This window comes from Enhydra lutris, unplaced genomic scaffold, assembly GCF_002288905.1.
Source record: "Enhydra lutris kenyoni isolate GAN:26980312 unplaced genomic scaffold, ASM228890v2 scaffoldscaffold24, whole genome shotgun sequence".
Taxonomy (NCBI): Eukaryota; Metazoa; Chordata; class Mammalia; order Carnivora; family Mustelidae; genus Enhydra; species Enhydra lutris.
Window position 1 is genome coordinate 1,800,789 of NW_019154108.1, and position 19,071 is coordinate 1,819,859.

Consider the following 19,071-nt stretch of genomic DNA (forward strand, 5'->3'; position numbering starts at 1 on the left):
TAACGTATTTTTTGGTAACCAAATGTAAAAGGAGATTTCTACATCACAAATTTGGATGTGAAGCCAACTTCAGTGAAATCATGTTGATTAGCAGATAGCTATGGATAGGCTGGGCTCTGCACTCAGGCAAGGAAACATGGTAGGAACACGTGTGGTGAGAGCGGAAGAGAGAGGAGGGGCTTCCTTAACTATCGATTATCATAGACTTCTTATAGTGATTGTTCTTGCATTGTCCAAATGTCACCAAATGTAGAGAGCTAACCTTGGAACTGACAAAGGAAATTGTACAGGACAAGTTGTAATAGGGGACCTAAATTATACTTAGTATAATTTGCCCAGAATTTTTTCCTTGGACGTAGCAATCTTTTTAGCAGTAGTGGAAACATGAGAATATAAAAGGAGAAAATTTGGCCAAACCTTTGAGCAAATTTTGAATAATCCCAGGATATTTCTTCAGCAGCAATGTAATAATATTTTCTGTTTCCACTGTTGCTGCGGAGGTACCACGCTGCAATGCTGTCAGGATTTCTGGAGGAGTTAATGTCTGTCCTAGTATCAGTTTGGTAAGGGTCATCATAGGCCACAAAATCAATTTCAGCAGTGTATTCTTCACTGCTCTCTTCCTTCTGCCTTGGAATAATCTCAATATAATCTCCATCATTTGCACTGAGGCCTATTACGACTGGTGGGTTAAGCTCTCTTGGCATAAAAGTGTTATTTAGGGTAGGAGATGGCACCTGACCAATGTCTGGATGAGGGGAAGTCTGACCAAATTCTGGAAGAAGCAATGACTGAGTAGATTCAGAGGTGTAGGATGTCTGATCAAGGTCTGGAGGGAGTGATGTATCTAGATCAGGAGGAAGGGCTGTTTGACTAATGTTTGGAGAGAGAGTTGCCTGGTTGAGGTCTGGGTAAAGGAGCATCTGATCGAGGTCTGGAAAAAGGGTTGTCTGGCTGATGTCTGATGAGAGAGTCTCCTGCTCAAGGTCTAGAGAAAAGGGTGTCTGGCTGAGGTCTGGGGAAAGTGTTGTCTGGCTGAGGTCTGGAGAAAAGCTGGTCTGGTCAAGGTCTGGGGAAAGTGTTGTCTGGCTGAGGTCTGGAGAAAAGGTTGTCTGGTCAAGGTCTGGAGAAAATGTTGTCTGGATGAGCTCTGGAGAAAAGGTTGTATGGTCGAAGTCTGGGGACAGGGTTGTCTGGCTGAGGTCTGGAGAAAAGGTTGTATGGTCAAGATCCGGGGAAATGGTTAGTTGACTGAGACCTGCAGAGAGAGGTGCCTGCCAGGCTTCAGGTTCCAAAGGAGGGAACATTTGATCAATGTCAGTAGAGAATGGCTTTTTTCTTAGGTCATAGTCGAGCATCTGGCCAGACTCTGGAGGAGATGTGTGGCTAGAGTCTGTAGTGGAGTGTATTTGATCAGACTCTGTCTGATAGTATTCTTCTGGGGGTATTGTCTGATAAAGATCTAAAGGGGAGCTCGTCTGACTGATGTCATTTGGGGCATTGTGATTATGGTCAGGAAGTGAGGCTAACAGGCTCAGATTCACAGAGGGGAATGTCTGATTGAGGTCTGTGGGAAAAGATGTCTCATCAGACTTATGGGGTAACAATGAATGATCAAGTCTCCTGTCTGAAAATGTGGTATTGGCCTTTCCTCTTAGAGGGTGGAAGCCCCTTGGAGATAGAGGAATATGGTGTGCAAACTTCACTTCTTTTTTCTTTTTTCGTGTTTTAATGAAAAAAGGGATTTTCTTCAATCCACTGTTTCCTCCGTCCTGTTTTACTTGGAGAGATTTATTTCTAATTCCAGAAAATCTGGGGTGGCCACTCTGCTTTCTGTGCTTTTTTACGAGAGGGCTGTTTTCTCCCCAAGTCCTTGATGCATTCTGGGGGCTGTCCAGCAGCTTATCAACAGCCATGTCTTCATCAGCATCTGGAACTATTTCATAACTACCTTTCTCAGACACCACATGCCACTTCCCATTCACAATCTTGGATGGATTCTTTTGTTTTAAGAGTAATGGATCACTGGGAAGGTCTTCCCAGGATCCCATTCTGGAAGGAGAAGAATTGCCTTGGCTTAAGTATCTCCCAGTTTTTTGTGCTGAAAATCCCACTCGGGAGAACCTGTCCTTCGCTGTGTGCTCTCTTCCTTTCTTGGATCCCTTATGCTTAGCATGTTCTTGACCCCTGAATCCTTCTGCATCAAATGGAAGTAGGCTTATCCCTGTGATGTCTGGCTGTAGAGGATCCTCTACAGAGTCTTCAGAATAAGGGCTGGAATGTTCTGCTGTCGAATGGTTGAGAGCTGAGTTCTTGTCTAAGCCAATGTGTCCCAGAGAGGGACCAGCCATGGTGGCTGCTGGGTGAGGAAGAGTTTTCTGAGGTTTTGCAAAGTTATAGACAGTAAACCTGCTAATGTTACTTAGGGAAGAAGAATTTGAACTAAGAGCTGTATTAGGAGGAATGAATTCAGAATTGTTCTCCAGAGCTAGGGCAGTAAGATTAAACTCCTCTTCCTCCTGGTTAAGTGATGAATTTCTGAATGACCTAATTCCCAGCCATGAAGCCAGGCTGTTCTGGTAATCATCGTCATCATCAACCTCTTCACCCCTGTTTTCTGAAGAATCACGCATTTTCCGTGTAGTCATGGCTGTAGATGCGGAAGGTCCGTAGATAATCTCATATGAGTCTTCGTAATCATCCCGGATACATTTAACATCCCTGAATCTCAACCTTAGGTTTTTGTTTCTTGGATTGGAATTTATTGTCGTTAACATCCAAGTTCCTATAGAAGAGAGACAGAGAAAACAGCTCTAAGCCCAGAAAAAGATACAAAAACCCTAGGATTCATTGTGGCAGATAATTTTCAACAAACTTCACGTGGGGGTTAACAAGTGTGGTCTGTGGGTCACCACTGATCTGAGAACTGTTGATCATCTGTAGTCACATAAGGAGAGAAGTTAGGTGTAAGGTGTTTAGGAAACTATTCAGCAAGTTGACATTGCTATGCGCCCAATGTGATATGTGATCAGTGCCCTTATCTCATATAACAATGTAGACTGAAAGTACTGGTCAGTGAGGGAGAAAACTCTTAGCACAGATAGTTTAAAAATCACTGTTTTAGAATATATTTAAAAAGAAAAAAGTTAAAAATAAAGTAGGCTTTAACTATCATAAACATCTTGTTGGCTGCACATCTCGTTTGAAAATTGGACCGACGGGGAGGATGATGTAAGATGTATTTCTAAGCAATGAATGACTCAGGTGGTTTGAAGGCAATTTTGAATCTCTTTGAAATGGCATTATTTCCTGACGTACAGATTTCCCGGGGAGTTTCCAACAGTTACACTTGTAGAGTGTCTGCTGAGCACTAGGCATTTAGTACATATGACAATTAACAGTCAAAGCAACCCTGTAAAGTGTGATTGTGTTTTGGAGATGAATACGGGAAGCTCAGTGAGGTCAAGGAATTTGTCCAAGGTTACACAGACACTGAGTCCCCGAGCACATCCGAGGAGCTCCAAACTCCAGCCTCCGAGGTACTGTATCTGATTACTAACTAACCCACAGTGGCATGGCTAGCCCTAGAAATGGAAAAGGCCATTTTGATCAAAGAATGCTCTTTTGTGGCTGAATGTTCATGCCTCCTCCTCAAAGTCACGCCTTATCTTTTTGCTGTTGCGTCTTTCCTTCTCACTTAGCGCAGAAAAGGATGAATGGAACCCACATGAAAGGACTGGACCCATTTAAGTAATTAATTCCCTAAAGAGAAATCATGAGAAGTACTGAAAGGAAAGCCTGTAGGGGATCAGAAAGATAAACTGAGAAACTGTGGTAGCTTGGGAAGCTGTAGCAGAACTTTATAGATCAGAGGTTCCTCTCCGAGTGTCCAGGCTCTTACCAACATTATCCATGGTGACCGTCACAGATTCCCCACGCATGGGGAAGAGGGTCAAGGTGTCCTCATGTCTCTTTCCATAGATGAATGAGTGCCCAGTGAAGTGAATGGTCAAAATGTCATCCTGGGTTCCTACACTGCAGAAGTGCCACTGGACGGTGTCATCAAAGCAGAATCCAAGTGTGGGTATGCTCTCAGGGACATAGCCGTTGATCGCTGAAAGAGGAGATTCCATTAACATGCAAGCCTCCGCCAACAAAAGGACGTGTGTCGAACTGTACCTTCGATTAATGTCCCAATATTAACTTGGTTGTAGCAAAGCAGTGATTACGATAAGCGTCACCAGCCTGTCTAACATGTGACTACATCAAACTCCAACTTCCCAAATGAGAACTTATTTTCCCTACGTTAGCCAAGGGAGAAGTATCAGGAGAAAGACAAAGCCTTTCATTCCCGTTGACTTACTCATTCATTTGTCAAGTGTGTATCAAATTCTCTGTTTTCCACATTCTGCTTTTAAAGATAGTCTGAACCTCAACTTACAATATTATCTAGAATGAGTCTACCTGAAAGAAAAGCATAATATAAGAAATTCACCTTGACACACTGGTTAGTGAGTAAGAGATAGTGTCCCTCCCAGGCAGGCAGATTTAGCACATTTTGCAGCTTTAATTACACCCTCTTAACATTGAGATAATCTATAGTTTTTATTCAAGTATTGAGTTCACACATTTTTATTATTTTTCAAAGGAACACAGCTTTAGGCAGTATCTTTATTTACTTAGGTTCTAAGCATGGTGCTAAATCACAGGTGTGATTTCTATAAGGGCAGGGCCCACCTCTGCCTGTGCCATCACTCTGGCCTGGATACTAAAGCGATACCTGGCACCAGGGAGCACTTAATGACATAACCTGTTTTTCGTTTGCATTTCATTCGGGAGGCTCTTCTAAATGGTCTGTAGCTGTCCTGTCTGATACTGTGGGCGCTGACTCCAAGTGGCTATTGAGCACTTGAAATGTGGATAATCTGGATTGAGATGTGCTCTAAGTGTAAAATACACACCAGATTTCAGAGAGCTAGTACGAAATAAAGAAAGCCAATCTCATCCATTTTTATATCGGTTATATGTTGAAATGATAATATTAGGGATATAGTTCACTTTAGGTTTTCATATGGTTACTAGAAATTTTAAAATTATATTTGTGGCTCATGCAGAATTTCTAATGGATAACATTAGCCTAAAACTATGACAGATTCACTGCCAAAAATGAAATTATGCAAAGAAAGCTGAGTAACTCCCTGTTTGGAAATATTTTCAGGATCCCTGCCTGTTCTGAGAATTCTAATCATTCATATCAGAGAAAGTGATCATAATGGCTCTTGACTCTGAGGAAAAGTGGTGGGAGCCCTGACCACCGTGGCAAAGTTTGCTTTTAACAGGCTCAGTGCAATTTCTCTGACTTCTCACAGCAGTGGCTTTAGGCGCTGGGATTGAAAACCACAGCAAATGCCAGAACTTTGGCTCAGGGCACTCCTTCTGTTCTGAACTTCCTACCTCTCACTTCAAACCTCTTCATGAATTGGCTTTTTAAGATTCTGGCTCCCCATCTGCATTTTGCCTCCGTTTGATGTGACCACCTGGCTTCGGATTACTTACCTTGTTTCTGCTCTGGCCACGGAGCCCGTTCAGCTTGCAGGTGGTCTAAAACCCCACATACCACTGACAAAGGCCTGGAGCCCCTTCCTCAACACCCCGCCCTCACCCTGTTCCTCCAGAGCAGAGGAGCCCAGAGCATGTGTGTAAATGCACATGCACATTTGGAGCTTGAGGCCAAGAAGACTTCCTAAGGAGAAAAAGCTTTTGGCCTCTGGTCGTAGGACGGCTGCTCTTGTGTTCCCCAGTAACTTCATCACCAAATGTCTGGGTGGCGAGTGAACTCTAACCCGTGCCTCTGCCTTCATGCACAGTCGTCCTCCAAGCATGGGAGGGAAAAACGGATGGACAAAAGCCGTGATGGGACTTACTGCTCATGATGTTTGATTCATAAAACTTGGGGTCATCACGTTTCACCTTGTCGGGATTTTCACAGAACTTGTTGATGTTGTCCTCAATGTACCAGCTCTTGTTCTCATCAAACACAGCAAACACGGCCTGCTGCTCGATGTCTGCTGCCCTCTGGAGGGGAAAAGTGCCCTGTTCAGTGATCAACGTCCCAGTAGAGGACCCACAGCACTGAATTCTTCTCGGAAACCAAAGAGGCACAGTCTTGGGGCCATCGCAGCCACAAAGTCTGGCATTTATGACAGCCCATTTTGTACAAAGCCTTTGTTAGAGCCAAAGGTAATATGCAAAGACAAACAGAGCAGATCAGAAAATTCAGAGACTAAAACATCCTAATAGAAAAATTCTATCTCCTCATGGCAGCTGTAATTCTGTTTTATCTCTGTGAGTGGACACCTTTCCACCCCGATGACTGACTAGACATGCTCCTCATAGTTGCAAGGAGAAAACAGAAGGTTGCAAAGGAAAGCTTTCTACCTCTCCGTACCTGTTTCCTTTCCTTGCTCAATAAATTAAGGTCTTCCAAAGGTCCATTTCTGATTTTTCCAGGCATTTATTTATTGTGTAGGCCTTAGGATGAACTTGTTTGATTATAGCTTAGCCTGATCAGGAATTTTAAGTCAATAATATGGGACTATTATTTTCCAATGAAGATCTGTATCTTTATTCACTTTTGTCTCTATAATTTAGTCTCACTAGAGATGGACCATTGTCTGGGTCCAACTTCACCAGATTTTATGCCTCCAAAGTATTCTCTCTTTTATTTCTCCCTGGTCCAGGTCTCTAAAGAGAACAAGCATTGGTAGAGAGCTTTACACTTTTACCAGGTGGCATCTTGCTGAGCCCCAAAACAACCCTGTAAAAAAAAATTTTTAGGAGGATATTACCCATTTAATAAAAGGAAGAAATTAAGAGAGGCTAAGTGGCTTGCTGATGACATACAGAAGACCTGGAATTTCAAACTAAAACAAAATATAGTGTCACGTTGCAGAACTGCCTTCTAGAGTGAGAATCTAGATGAAAATAGACAAGCAAAACAACAACAACAACAACAAAACAAAGGAGTAAATGTCCCATTTGCGTTAGAGAGGGCAACATAGTATTCTGTTCTCTAGAAGGTGAAGCCCCGTTATTTAGCCAGGAGACCGAATCTGTTCCAGCCGGAACAAGTTCCTGGGGTTTCTGCAAGTTTCGTTTGCGGACAGGATACCTGTATGCCTCGTTTATCGAGGGATCGGCTCTTGCAAATGAGCAGTAGGCCAATCAGCCCGGACGCGATGTCCCTGGTGACGTCCACGTGACTGTAATAGGGCCTCGTTAGGCACTGCGCGTCGTGCTCGGTGGGCTCGTCGGACTCCAGGATGTTCCACTTGTAAGTGTACGTTTCCCCTGGTCGGACGGCTCTGACCATGGTCTTGTTGTCTGGAAGGAGACAGAGGCAGACCGTTTCCTTTTCAGAGGATCACGCGGAACCGCGAGCCGTGAGTTCTCGCCAGAACCGACCCGCACTCGGGAAGCACAGAGCCCGGTCGGACGCCCCGGAGAGGCCGCGACGGCACCGCGGGTGGCGGCCCCGGGGGACCAGCGTCCCAGGTGAACAGGGTGTGGGACACCGTGTGGGAACGACCGCCACCGGACCGCACGGGGTGTGTCGCCGAGCCCGGGCAGGGCAGGGGGAGAGCCGGCGGCCGGCGGAGGCGCGCAGCTGCCCTGGGCGGACCCCGTCCACACCTGAAGCGAGGGACGCGTTGGCTTCGTCTTCGTGCGGAGAGAAGGTCACTCCGTGCGGATAAATGCTGTAGACGCGGCTGGCCATGTTCTTGAACACGATCTACAAAGGCAACCCAGGCTCATTATTCCGGGACTTCGGTCCGGTCGTGACAACCGACGTGGGCGCTGGCCGGCGCCGCCGGAGGAGCCTGCGCGCTTGCCCTGGGCAGCAACCTCTCCTGTCCGCAGCATGAACCTTCCAGACTGTTCCACCCCGTGGAGAGGGGGAAATGGAAAGAGAATCTGCCCTTCGGGGTGACGTTTTCCCCACAACATATCACTCTTCCTAGTCCGACCCCAGTTCCCCTTCCCCTCTCCTCTGGGTTCCACCACATGCGCCTTCAGCTCTGTTCCTTCTCTTTACACCGTGATGCCCTCCAGCCTGTCAGATCCCCTGGGACACTGTCCTTGGTGTCCTTTTCTGAGGGGCACACAGATGGCCAGCGAGGTATAGTCACACCTGCTAGAAAGCACGTAAAAAGGATGGGAGAGCTCAGAAATGAGGGAAGGGAGAGAAGAACAGAGAAAGGCTGCTTTCTCGTCTTTAGTGAGTTTAACTGAACAAAAATGCCTTGTGTGCGGACAAAGGGGTGAAGGGAGGAGCAGTATCTACTCAGGGGTCCCAGCCAGGCTCCTTAATCTTCAAGCGAGAACCTTCTCTCGCCTTCCGTTGGTTGACTGCCTAAGCATTTGGATCCCCCTTAATCTGTAGACGACCTGCATTCTAGAACCTTGCCAACGTTTGCCACCTTCACTTCTCTGCTGCCCAGCTCCTACCAAAAGCACAATGATGGGACACATTTTTAAGGAGAGCTGTCTGAAGAACACTCAGTGCTCTGAGTCACATCTAAATTTACCCCCATCAGAGACCAGCCAAGGGAGAACTACATACCAAGAGCACAATGGTGACTCATTTACACTCAGTTGGATTTACTGCTCTGTTCTCAACTATAATGACAAACATTATTTTACAAAGCTATGTGACTGATTCACTCATTCATTTACTTAAGATTTATTTATGCATTTGAGAGAGAGAGAGAGAGTGGACATGTGGTGCAGGAGGGGCAGAGGGGGAGAGAGGATCTCGAGCAGACCCCGGCGGAGAGTGTAGCCAGAGGCAGGGCTCCATCTCAGGACCCTGAGATCAGGACCTGAGCCAAAGTCTAGAGTCGGATGCTCAACCAACTGAGCCACTCAGGCGCGCCAGCAACTTATTTATTAAACCAGTTGGAGGGATGCTATCACGGACTCTACCCGCTGTATTATACAGCGTCCTCTTTTTAAGGATCCATGGGGGAAACCGGTCTCAGTATCAAGGGGAATTATGTTTTGTTTATGACTTCTGTGAATCTTGCCCTGACATATTTTACTCGGATGCTAGAAAACTTTGGACGAAATTTGTAGGCAACCTTATAGAAGCATACGGTGTGCTGTGAATTGTATAAGACTGATGAATCACAGACCTGTGCCCCTGAAACAAATAATACATTCTATGTTAATAAAAGAATAAAAAAAGATTAAGTAAGAAAGATTAAAAAAAAAAAAGCAGCACATGGCATGTGTATACTTATCCATGGCTTTATTTTCTTTGTCCCCATATCACTCTTCACCTCAATTACATTGGCTCTTTGTTTTATTCCTTTATAATTTGATAAATTGTCTCAGATTCTTTGTATTATGAGGTAGGCTATAAATCAGAGCAAATACTACATAGAAACTAAAGTTGTATTTGAATTAAAAACTACATGGACATATTTTTCTTTTTAATACAAAGAACCAGTGCTTATAAACTGTCTTTTCTATTTAATTTCTCCCACGGTTCTATATTTCTTTTACTTACTTTGAGTGTGTCTCTGACCTGGGCTCTGATAATCGGGCCCAAGATCCCATCTTCTTTGATATTATCATTCTCCATACGTTTAGTGAAAGATTCATCTTGATACTGTTTGTAGACAACCTTCTTATAATGTTTTCCAATTTGGTTTGAGAAATTATCCAAATGCAGAGATCTGTATTTTCTTAAAGTGAAATGAATTTTTAGAAAAATTAAACCATCTGCTCAAGTAAAGACCCCTTACGATTTTGAAACTCCTTGTGTTTAGAAGTTCTGCTCTTGGATTAGCTAAAAATGCTAGTTTTCTAAAAATAAATTCATAATGTGATCTGCAAAGTCCCAATATCTACTCTTTAGCTAGAAAACCAGAAACCTTTGTCTCCTGCAACACTGACAAAGTTGCAGGCCTGGTTAGAAACAGCTACTTAGAACTTCCTGTCACTCTGGTCACTATAAAGACCTTAGATGTCTCTGGGAAAATGTCTATCCAAAAGAAAGGAGAGAATGTACTGTGAATTTTTCTCAAGTCTTTGTTATGACTTAATTTATGGTAACTTTATTGACTTCCCAGGTATTTCTTGATCTCTAAAAGTTATGCCCCACACCTGGAAGCTTTGACTATCTTCATTAGTCAGAGTTCTGTGCTGTTGGGCTCACCCTCCTATCATCCATCCAATTCAAGTGCCAACTAAAAAGCAACCACCTCCTTTTTCTGTAGCGGAAGATACAAGACTTGGGGCTGCAACAAGAACCACTTTTCCTCTTGGTCCTCTTTATTGCCTTAGTTTGCAAAAACAGAAGTTCTGTGATAGAATTTACTCATTTTCTGCATATATTTTGCACAATAAAAGGCACACACTATTGCCAGAGTCCTGGAATCTTACTCAGTTCCACCAGTTAGTATTATATAATCTTGAGCAAGTTCCTTTTTTGCTCTTTTTCTCAGTCAAATTTTTTGAATAGCAAATACATTCAAATGATTTTGATTACAGAAGAAAGCTCTCACTCACATATTTTTTCCCATCAACCCCACCTCCCTGACCTTCCCTGTATTTTCTAGATATTCACTTGCATTACTTTCATATGTATCATTCCAGAGCATTTTTATGCATAAATATGGAAATGTTACTTGCAAATATAAATATTCTTATTCCCTCATCCCTTTAAGAAAAGGAACCTTGACTTTTTTTTTGCATTTTCCCAGCTTCATTGAGGTGATTTTGACAGCTGTATATTTGAGACGTATACCATGATGACTTATGTGTGTGTATATGTGATTACCACAGTTACGCTAATTAACACTCTCATCACCTCATGCAGTATTTGTCATTTTGTGTCTGGAATGTGTCTTAGCATGATATTCTACAGGCTCATCCATGATGTCTCCAATGGCAGGCTTTCTTCTTTTTTAAGGCTGAGTAATATTCCTGCGTGTGTGTAATATTTTCTTTATCCATCCATCCATCAACAGATGCTCAGGTTGTTTCCATATCTTAGCCATTGTGAATAATGCTGCCGTGGACATGGAATGCAGATACCTCTTTAAGATATTGACTTCATTTCCCTTGGATATAATTCAGAAGTGGAATTGCTGGATCATACAGTACTTCTATTTTTAATTTTTGGAGGAGCCTTATTACTATTTTCCATAATGGTCGTACCAATTTATATTCTCACCAACACTGTACAAAGTTCCATTTTCTTCACACCCTCACCAACCCTGGTTACCACTTTTTTGTAGTAGCCATCCTCACAGGTGTGAGGTGATAATCTCATTGTGGATATGATTTGTATTTCCCTAACGACTAGTGATGTTGAACACCTTTTCATATATCTATTTTCCAATTGTACATCTTCTTTGGAAAAATGTCAATTTAGGTTCTTTGCTGATTTAAAAAAATTTATTTTATTATTTTTTTAAGATTTTATTTTTAACTAATCTCTGCACCCAGCATGAGGCTTGAACTCACAACTCCAAGATCAAGAGTCCCATGCGTCTCTGACTGAGCCAGTCAGTGAGTCAGCACTGCCTTTCCTCATTATTCTTTTTTGCCATTGAGTTTTTAATTTATTTTTTATCTATTTTTATTTTAGGTTTCAACACCGTATTAGAGATATGGTTTGCAAATATTTTCTCTTATTCCATAGATTGCTTTTTTGTTTTATTGAGATTTATTTTTGGCATACAGAAAATTTTTAGTTTGATGTAGGCCCACTTGTATATTTTTGTTTTGGTTGTCTGTGCTTTTTGTGTTAACCCAAAAAAATCATTGGGAAGACCCATGTCAAAGGGCTTTCCTTCTATGTTTTCTCATAGAAGTTTTATGGTTTCAGGTCTTATCTTTAAATATTTAATTTATTTTGAGTTAATTTTTGTGTATATGCTATAAGCTAAGAGTCCAATTTCATTCTTTTGCCTGTGGATATCCAGTTTTTCTAACATTAATTATTGAAAAGACTGTTTTTCCCCCATTGTGTATTTTCAGTGCTCTTGTCCAAGATTAGTTGACTATATATTTCTGGGCTCTCTATTTGGCTTCATTGGTCTAAGTGTCTGTTTTTATGCCATGATTATACTGTTTGCTACAGCCTTGTAATAGAATTTGAAATAAAAAGTGCGATGCCTTCAACTTTGCTCTTCTTGTTCAAGATTGTTTGGTTATTCAGGATCCTTTGTGGTTCTATATGAATTTTAGAATAGTTTTTTCTATTTTTGTGAAAAACGCCATTGGAATTTTGATAGGGATTGTATTGAATCTGTAGATTGCTTTAATATGAACCTTTAAAAATTAGTTCTTCCAATTCATTAACATAGGATATCTTTCTATTTGGTTGTCTCCTCTTCAATTTCTCTCATCAATATCTTATAGTTTTTAGTGTATAGACCTTTCACCTCCTTGGTTAAATTTATTCCTTAAACATTTTATTATTCTTAATTCTATTGAAATGGGATTGTTTTCTTCATTTCTATTTTGGATAGATTGTCATTAGTTTAATAGGTACAGCTGACTTTTATATGTTGATTTCATATCCTGCAACTTACTGTATTCTTTTATTAGTTCAAATAGATTTTTGGTGGAATGTAAACTTTTTTCCATACATTAAATCATATCATCTGCAAAGAGAGATAATTTTATATTTTCCTTACCAATTTGGATGTCTTTTATTTATTTTCCTTGCCTGATTGCTCTGGCTAGGATTTCTACCACTATGTTGACTAAAAATGGTAGGGACTCTTGTCTTGTTCCTGTCTTAGAGAAACAGCTTTCTTTGAGTGTGATGTTAGCTTTGGGTTTGTCATATATGGCTTTTATTATATTGAGGTACATTTCTTCTATACTTGTTGAGAATTTGTATCATGGAAAGATGTTGAATTTTATCAGTTGTTTCTTCTGCGTCAACTGGGTTGCTATTATGACTTTTATCCTTCAATTTGTTAATGTGGTATATCACATTTATCACATTTATTGATTTGTGCATGGTGAAAAATTCATGCTTCTCAGGGATAATCTCACTTGATCATGGTGTATGATCATTTTAATGTGCTGTGTATTTGGTTTGCTAATATTTTGGTGAGGATTTTTGCATCTGTGTTCAACAAGGATATTGGGCTCTCAGTTTCTTTTCTTGTATTGTCCTTATCTGCTTTGATGTGAGGAGAATGGCTTGTAAAATAAGTTTGGAAGCGCTCCCTCTTCTTCAATTTTTGGAAGAATTTGAGGATTCGTGTTAGTTCTTCTTTAAATGTTTGATATAATTCATCTGGGAAGCCATGTGATTCAGAGCTTTTCTTTATTTGGAGATTTCTAATTAATGATTCAATCTTCTTACTTGTTACTACTCTGTTCAGATGTTCTATTTCTTTAAGATTCAGTCTTGGTAGTGTGTATATTTCTAGGAAATTATGCATTTATTCTAGACTATCCAATCTGTTGGCATATCATTGTTTATAGTAGTCTCTCAAGATCCTTTGCATTTCTGTGATATCGATCATAATGTCTCCTCTTTCAGTTATAATTTTAAGTATTTGAATCTTCTCTTTCCTTGGTTAGTTTAGCTAAAGGTTTGTCAGTTTGGTTTATCTTTTCAAAAAACTAGCTCTTGGTTATTTTGATCCTCCTTTTTTCTTTCCTTCTTTTTTTAAATTAACATATAATGTATTATTTGCTTCAGAGGTATGGCGATCTTTTCTATTGTTTTTCCAGGGTCTACCTCATTTATCTTTCCTCTAATCTTTATTTCAGTCCTTCTGCTAAATTTGGGTTTAATTTGCTCTTCTCCCTGCCCAGCTCCTTGAGGTACAAAGTTAGGTTTTTCATTTGAGAACTTTCTTTGTTTTCTAATATAGGCATTTATTTCTATAAACTTCTCTCACGACTGTTTTTGCTGTATTCTGAAGTTTTTGTATGTTGTGTTTTCATTTTCACTTGTCTCATGATATTTTTTTGATTTCCCATTAGATAAGTTTTTTACCATTCCTGAAAGTGTATTTAATTTTCAAGTATTTGTGAATTTCCCAATTTTCTTTCTTTATTGATTTCTAGTTTCATACCACTGTGCTCAGAAAAGACACTTGATATGATTTTGTTAAGACTTATTTTGTGGCCTAATATATGATGTATCCAAGAGAATATTTCATGTGCACTTGAGAAGAATATGTATTTTGTTGCTGTTGGATGAATTGTTCTCTACATGTCTATTAGGTCCACTTGGTCTATAGTGTTATTCAATTCCACTATTTCCTTATTGATTTTATGTCTGGATGATTTACCTATTGTTTAAAGTGAGGTATTTAAACCTCCCACTATTATTGTGTTGTTGTCTATTTCTCCATTCACTTCCATTCATATCTACTTCATATATTTAAGTGGTCCAATGTTAGGGATATATGTATTTATGATTGTTATAAATTCTTAAAAAATTAACCTCTTTATCATATAGTGACCTTGTCTCTTATGACAGTTTGACTTAAAGTCTATTTTGTCTTATGTAAGTATAGCCAATCCTGTTCTCCTTCAGTTACCATTTGCATGGAAAATTTTTATCCCTTTACTTTGTTTTATCATGTATTATTATTTTTTAAATTTTTATTTATTTTTTAAAATTTCTTTTCAGTGTTCCAGAATTTATTGTTTATGCAGCACACCTCGTGCTCCATGCAATACGTGCCCTCCGCAATACCCACCACCAGGCTCACCCAACCTCCCACACACCCTGCCCTCCAAAACCCTGTTTGTTTCTCAGCATCCACAGTCTCTCATGGTTTGTCTCCCTTTACTTTTAACCCATATGTGCCCTAAAGCTAAAGTGAGGCTCTTGTAGACAGTATATTGTTAGATGTTAGTTTTTTATCCATCTGGCTACTCTTTTATCTTTTGATCAGAGAATTTAATCCATTTATATTTACAATAAGCATTAATAGGTAAGGACTTATTATTGCTATTTTGTTGTCTTGACTTTTTTGTAGTTCTTTTGTTCCTTTCTTCCTCTGTTGCTATTTTCCTGTGATTTGTTGATGTTTTTGTATTTGCATGTTTTTATTCCTTTATATTTTGTGTATCTACTAGAGGTAGAAGTTTTGGCTTTGTGGTTATTATGAGGCTCACATAAAACATAGTTCTAACAGCTTACTTCAAGGTGATGACAACTTAAATTCAATTGTATAAAAACATCTACACTTTTACTACTCCCTCCCAATTTGTGCTACTGATGTCACACTTTACATCTTTTTATATTGTATATCCATTAACAAAGTATTTTAGCCTTGTTATTTTAATACTTTTGCCTTTAGATTTTTATTTTAAAGTTTTTTTTTAAATTAAAAGTCACTATATACCACCATTACAGTACTGGAGTATTCTGAATTAGACTATATATTTACCTTTTCCAGAAACTTTTATACTTTCATGTTTTCATATTGTTACTTAGAGTCCCTTCATTTCAACTTGAAGAACTCTCTTTGGCACTGTAAGGCAGGCCAGTGATGTTGAGCTCCCTCAGCCTTTCTTTGTCTTGGAATGTCTCTTCACTTCTGAAGAAATCTCTTCACTTCTGAAGAAAAGCTTTGCTGAGTGTAGTATACTATTCTTTGTTGGCAGAGGGTTTTTTTTTTTTTTTTTCTTTCCTTGCAGCACCTTGAGTATATCATCCCATACTCTCCTACCCTGTAAGATTTCTTCTGAGAAATCTGTGGATAGTCTTATGCGGGTCCCCTTGTATATGACAAGTTGCTTATCTATTGCTAATTTCAGGATTCTTTCTTTGTCTTTGACTTTGGACAACTTGATTATCATGTATCTCAGGATGATCTTTGGGTAGATCTTGCTTGAAGTCCTCTGAGCTTCATGAATCTATATGTCTATAACTCTCCCAAGATTCAGGAACTTTGTAGTCATTATCTTTGTATAAGCTTTCTGCCCCTTTATTAATTCTCCTTTTGGGACTCTCATAATGCATATATTTGATGGTAAATATAAGTCATGTGAGCTTTCTTTATTCTTTTCCATTCTCCACCTCCTTTTTTGTCTCTATAACTAAATAATTTTAAATTACCTATTTTCGAGTTTGCTGAATCTTTCTTCTGCATGATCAAGTCTGCTACTGAAGTTCTCTATTGAATTTTTAAAATTCTGTCATTATATCCTTCAGTTCCAGGTTCTCTGTTTGGTTATTTTTTATGGTTTTAATTTATTTGTTACACTTATTTTATTCATGCATTGTTTTCCTGATTTCATTTCTTTCTTTCTTTTTTTTTTTTTTAAGATTTTATTTATTTATTTGACAGACAGAGACCACAAGTAGGCAGAGAGGCAGGCAGAGAGAGAAGGGGAAGCAGGCTTCCTGCTGAGCAGAGAGCCCAATGCGGGGCTCAATCCCAGGACTCTGGGATCATGACCTGAGCCGAAGGCAGAGGCTTTAACCGACTGAGCCACCCAGGCGCCCCCCTGATTTCATTTCTTTGCCTACCTGTCCTCTTGTCCCTCACTGAAGTTCCTTAAGATGATTGTTTTGAATTTTTTGTCAGACAATTTGTAGATCTCGATTTCTTTCACATTGGTTATTTGAGCTTTATTAGTTTCCTTTTATGGTGTCATTTTTGCCTGATTTTTTTGTGATTCGTGTAGCCTTGTATTCATGTATATTTGAAGGAGTAAACACCTTCTTCTGGTCTTTACTGACTGATTTTGTCAGGTAAAGACCTTCTCCTGTCAAGTCTCTGGGCTGCTGGGATTGCCTCTGTGATCACAGCTGAGTGAAGCTGGAACCAGGTCATGTGGCTGCTTCTGAACCTAGAGTGGCATCTGTGGTTAGTGGGCCTTTTACCAGGGGGTCAGGTGGGCATGGATCCTGTCTAGTCTCTGGGCAGATACGACTGTCTCTAGGACCTTGGTCAGTAGAGCTAGTGCTGAGATAGTGGCTTATTTCAAGGTTTATAGTGGAGTCTGGAAATGGCAGTGCTGTTATTAGGTTTTTTTGATGGGTGTGGCTCCCATCTGGTCCTTGAGAAGGTTCCCATCAGGTCATTGAGTATATCCCTTGGTGGGCAAGACTGCAGTTGGGAGAGCTGGAGCTGGGTTACAGTGATGCTTCAAGATTTGCAATGGGACTGAGGTCTGCAGACCAGCCTCCGGGGCATGGATGGATGGGATTCCCTGAAAGTCCCTGAGCTGGCAGGACTATTCCAGGACTGGAGCTGGTTACAGGGCCACTTTAAGATCCATACACCATCCAAGGTCTGTAGGCCACCCTTCAGGGTCATGGTCAGGTGTGACTTCTAGGTCCTTTGGCAAATGATGCTGGTGTCAAGACCAAGGTCAAGTGGGGCAGTAGCTGAGTCCATAATGGGACAAGGTTGCTTCCAAGTTTGTAGCTGGGAGCATCATCAGTGAATCTACCATCTAAGCATGACGTGCCTTCTCAAAATATCCTTCCTTGGTCTTGGCTTCTGTTAGGAAGGTCTTGCAATTTCTCAAATCTACCTGGATCCCAAAGCTGTCACAGAAGTACTTTTGTTTGTGGATAGCTGTCAAATTACTCTTGCTGTGGAGGGATATGGGCAGGGGACCTCCTCTTCTGCCATTTTTACCTCCCTTGACCTCTTAATCTAATAACATAACTTGGAGAATTTTTTATACTAGTATATAGGGAGTGTTTACGTCCTTTTTTGAAAACCGATGCATAGTAGTCCATCATATGGATGTGTCATAATTTGTTAAACTCATTTCCTACTGAAGGACATTTCAGGTTGTTTTCAAACCATTGCCACTACTCACAGTGCAGCAGTGAGTATCCAGTACATACATCACTTCATATGTGAACGATACACCTACATAGCAAATTCCCAGAGCACGATTGCTGGGTCCGAGGACACATGCATTTATCATTGTGAGCACGTGCGTTTGTAATGATGATACATATTGTCGAATCGTCCTCTTGACTGGCTGTATCAGATTATTGTCCCACCAACAATATATGATAGTGCTTGTCTCCTACAGCCTAGCCAACAGATTATGTCATCAGGTCTTGGGAGTCTGCAAGGTGGAAAATAATGTCTCAGTGGAGTTTAATTTGCACTTCTCTTATTGTGAGTGAACTTGAGCATTTTTCAAGTGTTAAGATTATTTGAATTTCCAAATTTCTTACTCTCTCTGACACCTTTTCTAATCTACAAAATAAAGTAAAAGCTGTTTCTAACTTGGAGAGTTAAAGTAAAACTCATAGCAAATGTTTCACATGGTGCTTGGCAATAGCAAGCATCCAACAAGTGGGTAGCGCTATTACTAGTAAGACTGTTGCTGCTGCTGTTACTACTCCTCCTACTCCTACTGTTACTACTGTTACCACTACTACCACTGCTGTTGATGCTGCTGCTACTGCTACTACTACTATTATTGTTACTACTACTACTAGTACTACTGTTACTACTCTCATGCTGCTGAGTTCCCATGGGGAGTTTAGAGTCATTCCAGATTGATTTGGACAAAAAGAGCTGAATCCAATGCATGTATACCCCTGAGAGCAGTCAACTCATGGCATTTCACCCATGCTTCTAAGACCCCTGAACCTTCATTCACATAGTGGTAAGAACCCCAGAACTCACTTGTCCATATTCACTGGTATTACCGGTGCGTAGTCCCAGATGACTTCCTCCGCAGCAATGAAGTATTCCCACCTCTTCATGTGCCGCCTCTGGTCACGAGTTAATTTCTTAGGATTCCTGGTTTTCTTCGCACAGTTTTTAATGTCAATGTGAGCCTGCATCCCAGCTGAATTAGAATACAAAGGCAATGAAAGGATCTGAAAGAAGAAATTACAGCCAACCCAAATGTATATCTTTTAAATAAATTTGTGGAAGATTTACGTAATTACGGCAAAAGTGCTGCTCAGACAACTTCTGAACATTTTGGTCTGCAGCTCTTTCAGTGCCGTAGAGAAAGGGGTAAGAATTAAAAGCAAAGGAAAGAGAAGATGGGTTAAAGAAAAAACATGAAAACATTTCATTTCTT

The 19,071-nt window shown here is 40.5% G+C and overlaps 1 protein-coding gene across 1 annotated transcript in view; it reads right to left on the reverse strand.

Annotated features, from left to right (window-relative positions):
- Nucleotides 1-19,071, reverse strand: part of LOC111150744 (coagulation factor V) — a 57,891-nt gene that overhangs the window by 19,451 nt on the left and 19,369 nt on the right. The window contains exons 5-11 of the mRNA XM_022508323.1: nt 18,666-18,831; nt 9,572-9,749; nt 7,693-7,792; nt 7,172-7,383; nt 5,925-6,075; nt 3,902-4,114; nt 418-2,785 (exon numbers count right to left, since the gene is read on the reverse strand). Coding sequence (XP_022364031.1) covers nt 418-2,785; nt 3,902-4,114; nt 5,925-6,075; nt 7,172-7,383; nt 7,693-7,792; nt 9,572-9,749; nt 18,666-18,831 — 3,388 coding nt within the window. The remainder of the gene's footprint in view (nt 1-417; nt 2,786-3,901; nt 4,115-5,924; nt 6,076-7,171; nt 7,384-7,692; nt 7,793-9,571; nt 9,750-18,665; nt 18,832-19,071) is intronic.